An 11,340-nucleotide genomic window follows, 5' to 3' on the forward strand; every position below is an offset into this window, starting at 1 on the left:
CAAACAGTACGAGGCAGACTGGACAACAACAACAGCAGCAGCATGTTAAGAGCTTAGAAGTAGTAATCCGTAGGTGAGTCACTATGATACTGATAAGACGCTATAGAGAGTTAACCCAAATAATGGGTTTATACAACCATAAAAATAGCACAGAACCAACCAAGGTTATGTATGGCACGTCTTTACATCACAAAGCAACTTGAAATATGGAAAACAGCAAAAAAAAACCTCTATGAAAGCCATGAAGTTCACAACAGTTGATATGCAGACATTTTTTTTTTCACAGAAACAATAGAAATGGGGCCCACAGACGCTTAGAGCCACGTTTGTTTTTTACTCTTCAACCTTACTGAAACTCTCCATGGTGCTGTTTCTAGACAGGGGGTGGATGATCTAAACCTATGTTATGGACTTCACAAGTTATGGGAAGATCAAAATTTAAAAATAACAAATTTAAAACCTGTCACAAGCAGGGACCTGCTTTAAACCCTGTTGAAATGTATTCATGGTCCCAGTGTACTTGAAGTTATACCAGTGTTATGTAGGAGTGTGTGCTTGAGAGAAAAACAGGACAAGAAAGAGCGGGAGATCGTGTGTGTGAAAAAGAAGAAAAGTGTTATGAGTGTGCTGTCTTGCTTATCTGTGCTATATCTCCCAGTTTTACTCCTAGAGTAAAGATTTTACCATATCTGTGCCACAAACAACTTTTTTTTAACCCTGTAACAAGGTACAATGCAACTAGGTGATATTCTTTAAAGGAATAGTTCGGGTTATTTGAAGTGAGGTTGTATGAGGTACTTATCGATAGCCAGTGTATTACCTACAGTTGATGGCGGTCAGTATGCCCCCAGTTTGGAGAAGCCAAGAAGGAAGCTAAGCAAGGTACTGCTGTGGACAGGATCGGCAATAAATCGTATTTTATCAACTTAAAAATAGGTGCACCCAAAAACCCTTTATCAGTTTAAGCGTATGCTATATTTAAATTATTTCACTGCTTTACTTTGCCGTCAGAGAGCTTTGTCCCATGGGAATCCACCGTTATATAAGCCAAATATCACTCCAAACAAACCAAACTCAATGGGCAATACCCGTAATTTTGTCTTGCAGAGTTGCTGGGCTAGTGCTGCCTCAATCAGTTTGTTTGTGTGACTTCAGTGAATTGAACAAACCATTTAAAACACCAAAGTCACACAATAATACAAACAAACTAACAGATCAACGCAGTGGTAGACCAAAAAAATCATGTGTTCTGTGAAGTAAAATGACGGATTTTGCCCATGGAGTTTGGTTTATTTGGAGAAAGCAACATCTGGCTGATTACACATTCTAAAAAGGCTTGGTGATGGCAAGGTAAGGGGGGGGTAAATATTCTAAATATAATGTACACTTAAACTATTACTGCTTGTCATCTACTTTGTGTATTACGTTGACTATAGAGAAATACCTCATTCAGCCCTACTTAAAATAATCCAAACTCTTCCTTTAAGGTCATCACCCAGAGACACTTTTAAATATTTTCCCTCTTCTAAAAATAATTCATTTTTAGGCAGTTCACTGGTCAGATTTTCCCAATATTTGCTGAACAGCATTTGTTAAATGTGTGTGTTTGATGTGCAGTCATTGGTCCCCAGAGTCCAAGGTTTGGTTCATAGATCAATAATCTCACTGCTCACACTGGCAGAGTCGTCATGTCGACTGACTTCCAGGTAACTCCGTGACCCCACTGGTCTCCCAGCCCTACCCCGCGCTCTCTCTGAGTCTGGGGTGATGAATGGCCGCGTGTCATCCACTCCATCCTCCCCCAGATGTCCTGTTGATGTTCTGGAGGGACGGAGTGACACAGGGCAGGACACTGATGAAGGGACACTTCCTACCGTGTTCCCAGCCCACCTGTGACCCTGGTGGGAGGGTGTGGGGGGAGCAGTCACCTGTCTGCTGGGCACACTGCTGAGAACGCTGCCCCCCAGTGGCATGGAAGACTCTGTTGGGGCCTCACTGCTTTCAGACAGCATCTGAGGGTCACTGTTCCTGCGGAGCCAGGGCCCCTGGCTGACCCCTGAGCCCGGGGAGGGGGACTGTGAGATTTGGTTCAAAGGATGAAATAAGCTCCCTCCTCCGAGCAGGTGTTCCCTGTGCAGAGCCTCGTCTATGCTGCGTGTCAGGTCGATGGGAGACGGAGGACGTAGATCAAACTCATAAAGAGACACAGAAGTGTCCCTGTCCTGGTCCAGACTGCCACTCACTGAACGCTGTGGAGGGCGGCCCAGCGCCTGCAGTCGCAGCAGAGAGCCTGTGGAGCCGTCAGATACACCTCGTTCTGGAGAGTGGCCCCTGTGATTGCGTCGGTTGCTGTCTTTGACACAGCGTGACTGGGGAACAGCTAGTTCATGGTTCTGGTTCCTGATCAGACTCTTGCTGATGTCCGCTCCAGGACGCTCCTGGCCAGCCCAGTTGTTAGGCACCTCGCCTGGTCCTCCAACTCCTCCTCCCCCCACACCATTACTCTCAGACTTTCTACAGGGTTTTCCCCGCAGGCTCTGGACAATCTTGGACCAGCAGGTATGTCTCTGAGTGGAGCCTACTGACTGGCCAGGGGACGGCAGGTCTCCGGCTGCTCTGCCATCTGTTCCACCTTCCTCCCTTCCTCGACAACCTTGAGGCCTCCAGAACACCCAGGAAGCCAGGAGAAGGAGGGAGAACCCCCAGGCCAGTTCCAGGAGTCGGGCCCAGAAGTGCACCAGCCACCATCCCCAGTTGAAGCGGGTCCAGTTTCCCAGCAGTCCATATAGCCATAAGGTGGCATGAACATGCAGCCCACAGCAGAGTGCCCCCAGAACTGCACACACTGCCAACACTCGCCCCAGGATCACCCCTACCCTCTTGCTCCCTGTCCAAGCCTTCCTCCTGCCCTCTTCAGGGACTCCAGGATGGGGAATAGGAGGGCAGCGAATCCGTGGAAACACATAGCAGAGGAAGCCCAGACAGAGACCCAGACCCCAGCAGAGGGACAGGACCTGTAGGGTGACGGGCACCACAGGGGACAGCGCTGGGGAAAGCAGATCAGCCGCCAGCAGCAAGGTGCACTGCAACACAGCCAACACAGCCACCAGAGGAGGACGCTCCAAAGTCGAAGGTAACACACTCACTCCTGCTACCCTCAGTGCCAGCAGTGCCAGGGCAGCCTGTGTCCACACCAGTAGGTGTAGAGGCAGGTTGTAGATGGCCGTAACTGCGGGTCGAGGGAGAAATTTCCGTGTGCCATAGGGGTCGATTAGAAACAGAGCTGATCTGAGACCTCCAGCCAGAAACAACAGAGCGTTGGCAAGTGCAACCGCCCCCCGGTGAGGACAGTTTGTGCCAGGAGACAGGGTGAGGCCGAGAGCAGCACCAGCAAACAGGAGGAGGAAGAGGCTCGCTGAGCCGTAGACATGCAGCTCCCAGGCGAAGGCCAACGTCCGGCTCAGGTCCCCCCAGTAGAGAAGTGTGGCATTGGGGGAGGGACTGGCGAGGAGAGGGGGGGCTGGGTCAGAAGTAGAGTAAGGAGCTTGGTGAGGATGTCCGAGGAGAATGGAACGGTTCCTCTGACCAATAGTCTGATATGTGGGGCTTACTCTTGTTCGGGCAACGGGTACAACACCAGTGGCAAGGAAGGAAGTGATCCCTAGAAACAGAGAAACAGAGATTTGGTTTTCAATTTTTTGAGTAAGTACATAGTAGGTAGTTATGTTAGCAGTAATTTTTATTGTAAATATCATTTATCTTGAAAGCAGAGCAAAGATTCAAGATCAAAAGATTAAAAAAAACTTTGTTAATCACACAGTGACAGAAAATTATCTTAGGCTAGGGGCTCACAAAGATAAAAAAAAAAAAAACTAGACTCAGAAAATTGAAATAGCATTAAAACACAGACAATTCCACAATTAAATCAGATCTGGTGTGGAAAGCTGCATTAAAAAATAGTGATAGTACAACATTTGGCCTTGTTTAAAATGAATATATCAATGGCAATTAAGGAGTTTTTGTAAGTTCTCTTTTTGGCTAGAGGCGTTACATAGCAGCAGCCTGATGGAATAGCTGTACGGAGTGGTGAAGAAGTCTTAAAGGTCCTTGGTGATGGAATCTGCCTTTCTTTTTACTGCCTAACTGTAAAGGTCTAAGAGTTGGGTTTGAGTGGAATCAGTGAATGCAATAGTATAAAAGTACATGAAATACTATTTTACAGCCACTAGAGGGGTGTAGCTCACCACCACAGTCATAAGCTAGAACCAACTGACCCTCTCAGTTCTTCGTCGTAACCTAATCAGTTCTGCACAGACACATTGTCCCAGGGCTTCATGTTATGAAGACAAGGTCTAATCAAATTAGGGAACTTGTGCAGTCTCAATAACTTCTATTTTTAAAATCTTATCAAATTTGTATCAGTTCCTTTTCTCTCTGCTGTTTGTGAGTTTCAGAACAAAACTTAGTTTAGAAAAAATAGATCTAAACCACAGATAGTCCCCCTTTGTACAAGCAGAATTGTGCAGATTACAGATCATGTAAGCCTATATGTACTCATGGTACACACAACTGCAATTGTTATCCAAACACAAGGCATACACCAGCTAATATCAGCATACAGGGTGCAGAGGATGTAAAGTCTAATTATGCATCAGTGGAATAGCAACTACAACATGCAAAATGTCAGTATGATTTGAATACAGTTCCACGACATCATCCACATTATAATCATAAATAGAGTTGTAATGACATCAGAATTTTAAACTTTGATACAATTCTAGTACAAAAATAATATTTAATACCTCTTTCAATGCCATGCTAAAACAAAAGGGCCAGGCACACAAAATAGATTTTTTAAAAAAACCCAACAAAAAAACAACCAACAACCTGCACTCTGGTCACTGAAAATTTAACACTGACTGAACACTGTGTGGTTTTCCTATGCTGTAGGAAAAACTTCTCGCAGGACAAGACAGAACTAAAACGAGGTCTTTACTGAGCACTTCATTTGTTTTACAGCTTCGGTACTTTCAATACTATAAGCAATGGATAATATTTCATTTTAAATATATAATATCAAAAGTATCAAAGCATCTACACTGAAAACCTTAATATTGTAAATATATGAGCTATTATGCTGTTCAGAACTCCTCAGGATAGCTGCGTAGTAATTGTGTGGCTTAATTGGATTAGATTATATAATTAACAAGAACATCTACATTACACAACAACCAAAGCAGTGTCACAATACATCCACTAGTGGGGATAAATCTGCAGTAAATTTGTAGTATTATACAATACACAACTACCTCATGGGACAAGACAACATCTTGGAGATGTGACGTCTCATTATCTCTCTGTCTCTCTCTCATTTTCTCATGCACACACATACTTCTGTTTGTTCAAGGCACTCCACCTTCTTCTCCTGCAATACCCTGGAAACACCCAACCGCATTATAATCATGGGGTCATTCATCACTGAACACTTTGTGGACTCAACTGTAAAGATAACTCAGCATAAAAACAAAACAAAGCATACAAGAGCTGAGTAAGCACCATAAAATTATGTGAATGATACCACCAAAGTATTTTATAGAGATAAGCCGGCAAACATAAAAAATGACGCGTGACTGACAGGGAAATAAGAAACAATGGTGGCTAAAGGTCATCTATCTAGAATAATGTATAAGGAATTCTTTCCAACACTCACATTTAAACTTGATGAATGATGGAACAATACGATCAGTGGTAAAACACTCAAACCATGAAACACTTGCAGGGCTTTCAACCCCATCCTCACCCTGTAGAAGACACCCATAAAGCTGACACACTGACTAATGACTCACTCCAACATGTGTCTCACTTCCTGACTTACACTCCCTTCTATAACACACGTTTTACTTTCAGACTCACACAGGCAAGCAGTGCATACAGATCACAGACACACTTATTTATTTATATAAAGGTATGTTTTACTTCCTTCCCTCAAACCTTTTTTTCTTACAGGAGCAAGATCCAGACACATTCCAGATGTGCTGATCACATTTCACAGCTGGTTACACTTAAACCTACCTACCCCTAGCCTGGAGTTTTCTCTTTAACACACACATACGCTGCTTTGCGCAGCTTTATATGCCCACATGTTGCAATGAACCGAAAAATAAATATCCTGTTCATAGGAAACACAATCCAGATACAGATATAGGTATATACATACAGTCAGATGTGGCAAAAGTACACACTTTGTTTACTCAAGTAGAAGTACATATACTTGTGTCAAAAAAAACGACTCTGGTAAGATTTCCATTTCAATTTCTTTGCTCAAGTAAAAGTGAAAAAGCACAGACCCTGAAATGTACTCAAAGTACTGTTTCTGTGCTAACTGACCCTCACGTTATGTTAATAATTCAAAGACTATTAAATGCACAATATATAAATTCTGCCTCTAGGGGTCTCTCTCACATTGTGAAGTAGCGTGGGATCATGGGAGTTTTTTTCGTTACTTTTACTTTTAAACAACCAGCTGATGAAAATCAATCAGACATGACACTGGCAGAGATCTTGTTTATGGACAAGGTAATGTCATAAAATTTATGTTTAGTCATGTTTAGCCAACTTTTTCCTCACTCTCTGACATATCTGATGTATGCTGTGTTGTCTTGGAAGTAATAGAAATAGCAACTAGCTAGCAACGACTAGCAGGAAATACCCCATTACCTTTTCTGCATTTGAACATTGTAGGAAAAATACTCTACACAATATATAACCTTTGTTGTTTTGAGACATTTTAATGTGGAAATGTTACATATTTTAGCTTTAAAATAAAGTTTTAAGAACAAAATTATGAAAATAATGAACATTGACAGTGCCTCAATCTGCAAATTAGTTTTCAGTGTGAGCAACAGAGCTTGAAACGTTCTGATTAACACGAGAACAAACTTCGGTTCTCTTTGAACCTTTTGTATTCTGTAAGAAACCTTCCTATGTCTCCCCTCATTTTGCTCTGTGCTCTAATAACAGTCGAACAAGCTTGGTACCTAAGTCAGCTTTCTCCTTTTCCTGTAAAAACTACTGTACATATAGGGTCAAGCACTGGCTAAGCAGCTAGCTAATGATTGATGTAGATTAGCCTGCTAGTAAGCTAGTGTTTTGCTAACATTAGCTAACTTAAGATGTGAATATATTTGCTTTTACAGGTTCCTTAGCAATGTCTTTTGACCATGTTCAGAACATATTTTTCTTTTCAACATAGACGAAACTAGCACATAGCATATCTAAGTGAAGGACACAGGAAAGGACAAAGTTGGCCAAGGTACCAAGCTTGTTCAGCTGTCATTGGAACATGGAATGAAAAAGGGTGGGACTTAGGAAGTGTCAATTCTGTCGTCTCTATAAGACTACCAAAACTTCTGTTCAGCCTCAGCAGAAGCTGGTTCTCAGACTTCTTTGAATAAAGGTGAGCCCTTTTGGGTCAGTCCTGCAGTGATGCATACACCAAGGAATCGACATGTGTGTGTCCCAGTGCATTTAGGTTGAAATCAGTCTTGATGGTGGAAAGTCAATAATTCCACTCAAATGCTTTAAAACTAAAGTAAACAAATCTGGAGAGTAAAAGTAAAAAGGTTGTCAGAAATATAAATGTTCAACAGACTGGTACAGCCGTGGATGGAGGCCATAAATACTGTCAGTGACCTACCAAAGAATGTACTTGACTTTAAATGTCCTGTAATGGGATAGGAGAGTCTGAATGTTTAAAAGTCATTAAGATGTTGTTCACATGGTATCTAAGAGACTGGCTCATATGCCCCATGTGTCATGCTTTTCCTTTTCCATCGACTTTTTTCTGAACTCCCCTCCCTTCATCCCTTTCTCCGTGCATCTGGATTTCATTACCATCCCCGCTCCTAGCATTTCTCTGCCTGTACCTTTCTTCTACCACACGTTCACCCACCCAAATCTCCTCTCTCATCGGTATTCCCAACAGTCTCTTTCTCAGACGCTGCCTTCCCCTTGTCTATCTCTTTGCCTGGCTGCAATTCTACCCGCCCCCTCTTCAACCCTCCCTCTCACCTCTTGCTCAAACTTTCTATCCTATAGCTACCACCTCCCCACTTTCCACTGGAAACGTTTCTCTACTTTTTTCCCTCCTTTGAAGCCTTTTCCAGATTGTTCCAGTAAAAAAGTCCCAGCTGCGCAAATAATTCCATTTTAAATTATCACAGGATAAAGGTCATTCTATAAGTAGTCAACTACAGAGGACAAGACTCATTTCTTACCTGTCCTTGATGACTGTACAGTTGTGCTGGTTGTATTTCTTCCCTGTTGTGCTGTTTTGTTGGGCTGATTTGTGGTTTTGAGGGATATTCTCACAGTCGCCTGTGTAGTAGTTCTAAGAACACTGGTTGTAGATGTAGTTGTCACTTGCTGTGTTGTGGTGTTTGAACCGCTCTGGGCAGTAACTGGTTGTTTGGCAGTCTGTGACTGTTTATCGATGGAGCCGGTGGTGGTAGTCGAGGATTGGGGTAATGTCACAGCAGCAATCTCATGCTTTGGAGTAACTCTGGCGGTGGAAGGAGGGTTTGCTGTCAGTTCACCTAAAAAAATGACATGGGAAAGACACGTGTGACATGGTGTAAAGACTTTGACCTCAACAGCACCTTACTGTCATGAAGCATTCACCCTTCAGAGAATAAATAAATAGAAAAGTGTTGCAGTTTTAAAGCAAAGGACACTTTAGATTCTGCTGCACTTCATATCCTGTACTGTTCTCTTATTCTTTCACATTTTGGATACTGCACAGAGGTGTGGAGCAACATGTTCATGTCAAATACTAAACCTTTGTGTGTATTACAGAAAAGATTCATTAGACCAGACTATTAGCTGAAAACCTACAAAAGTTGTTTATGTTGAGGTCAAATTATGAGGCACATAGAAGGAAATTTAATTAAAATTTTCTGTATGCATACACTAAATTAAAGTATATGAAGAGAAACTGTGGAATTCTCTGGACAATAATGAATTGTTGCTCAAATATAACATTTTTAAAAAATTATAGAGAAAATGGGACAAGTATGAACTTGTGAACGTGAGTAATATTTATGCTAAGGTGTCATTGAATGTATGTGAATATGTGTGAAATGGAAAAAGGCCATCTGTACTGACTGATGATGTTATGTTATTATTAAGAAAGGAGCACTAGAACCTGACTGATATATGGACCAATACTATGAGCCTGATATTGACCTATCACAGATGTATCAGTCTGTATAGTGCTATCAGTATATATATGTTGTCCGATATGTGCTTTTATGAAAACTTTTCTTTAATCATAACATAATGCAGAATGTTTTATTTGCTAGCTTTATAAGTGGATCTTTATGTATATTTGATATGTTTTCTTAATTCAGGTTTAATATATACATATCATTTGCTCTATTTACCTATATTTATTTATAGTTAGTGAAAATACTGGTGAAAGTTTACTGTTTCAGCAACCAGATGTCCTTTTGGATAAAAAAGTTCATAATAAACTGTATATAATCCTGCCTCCATTACAAGTGTTAAGTGTTAATCACTTTAAAGAGATCAATGCAAAATGTTTGTTCATGTATATATTCTATACTTTGTACATTATATCATATCAACATGAGAAACTTTTTTACTGCCTAATGTTGGCATCAACCCCAAAAATCCAGTATCAGTTGGGCTCTAGCAGGTAATATTAGATTTTTCTTGAAAAATGAAGTGTATATAAGAGGTTTATGATGGAGTCTATTATTAGACTATTATTATGATGGAGACTATTATCTGTTTCGCTAAACCTAGTGTTAGACAATACACACTGAAATGAGTGAAATAAACTGAAACTAAACTAAGCCTTCATTCAAACATATTTGAAATCTCACCTGCTAGCACTGCAGACTGAGGTGTTGCCTTTGTTACTGCAGGGGACAGCGTGGCTCTTGTCTCAGTCTGTGGTGTCGTAGTGATTTTGATGGCTGGTGTAAGTACAAACAAGTCAGGCTTCAGAGTCTGACTGTCATGTGGTGGTGTTTTTACATCCGAAAATTTAGATATCACGGTTTGTGCCGGTTGCTGATACTGTGCCATTTCATTATCAAGCGTCGGAACAGGTGATTCTTCCTTTCCAAGCATTACTGTTGGACTACTACCTGATCCCAACCCCTGCAAATCATCATCCTCTGTCTCTCTGACTGATCCATCCCCTGGATTTCCTGCTGTGACAGGCTTATCACCTGCAGACTCAGCGACAGCAGAGGAGGGCAAAGTGGGCAGAAGTGGGGTTGAGCCCTTTGTAGTTGCATCTCCCTTTGCAAAAGCCCTGCTGAATGTTAAACTAGCTGTATCAGTCCTGGGCCTGGAGGCAGTTGGTTGAGTTGAAAGTGGCCCGCTGCTGAGGTTCTGTGTAGAAAGGGCAGATATAAAAGTGGACTGTTCAGTGGGACGGGGAAATCTTTGCCCCTCTTGCACTGCGTTCGTAGTTGTCAGTCTAACCCAGGCAGTGGCTCTGATAGGCACATCACTACGCCCTCTGGAGGGCAAAGAAGGCCAGAATCTCGCAGTCTGCTTGGTTGGCTGAGGTGAGGAATTAACAGGCAGGTCCAGACGGGGGAAGGAGGAAGAGCCAATGACAGTCTGGGCTTCTGAAGGATGGAGGAGGGAGAGGAGGAGGCCCAGGAAGAGGAGGAACATGGGAGCCATGGTCTGCATCAGAGTGGTGAGCAGTGACTGGTCCCTCTGGCTGTCTGTCCGAATGTCACACCATACTTCCACTGTGCTTCTGTTGAAAGAGAAAAACACGTCATTTCACATTTCATGAAATCAAACAAACACAAAAAGCACTCTTGGTATGTAAACATTATAAGACCACACAGGTGTGGAAATACAGTTAAAAACCTAGTTCAGCTCCATTGCAGAATTCTTGTCTATTTAGTAGCAATGGCCCATAATTAATTTAAAGGACCAGGGTACAGGATTTAGTGGCGTCCAGTGGTGAGCTTTGCAGATTGTTGTTTGTCTTGTTTGTATCTCTCATCAATCAAAATTATTCTAGGGATGGTGAAGTCCATGATTCAGCGATGGTGCCGCTGCAAAATGATGTTGGGTCAAACCTGCTTTGGTGGAACATTTGCACATTTTGAGGTGAGCCCTGGCATTAAATGTCTAAATCATTGCAAAAGAAATAGTAACACTGCTAGCTTGTTTATGTTTGTAGGTTTCATTAGCAACAAGGTATAATGCTGCCTGAAACAAGTGACCAATCGCAGGCTTACCCACAGTGTGCATCTGGTGAACCTGACTGTACAATCCCCTCTAAAG

General features: G+C 42.2%; 1 protein-coding gene across 1 annotated transcript; it reads right to left on the reverse strand.

The window, feature by feature from the left end:
- Positions 1-1,410: 1,410 nt before the first annotated feature.
- Positions 1,411-11,018, reverse strand: LOC146325055 (uncharacterized). Its single transcript, XM_084720834.1, has 3 exons — positions 9,906-11,018; positions 8,277-8,594; positions 1,411-3,661 (listed from the first exon to the last, which is right to left on the reverse strand). The coding sequence occupies exons 1-3, from the start codon at positions 10,729-10,731 to the stop codon at positions 1,647-1,649; spliced, it is 3,159 nt and encodes a 1,052-aa protein (XP_084576960.1). The 5' UTR covers positions 10,732-11,018; the 3' UTR covers positions 1,411-1,646.
- Between the last annotated feature and the right edge of the window lie 322 nt (positions 11,019-11,340).

This window comes from Lutjanus erythropterus, chromosome 6 (assembly GCF_056507025.1).
Source record: "Lutjanus erythropterus isolate fLutEry1 chromosome 6, fLutEry1.hap2, whole genome shotgun sequence".
NCBI classification, from domain to species: domain Eukaryota; kingdom Metazoa; phylum Chordata; class Actinopteri; order Lutjaniformes; family Lutjanidae; genus Lutjanus; species Lutjanus erythropterus.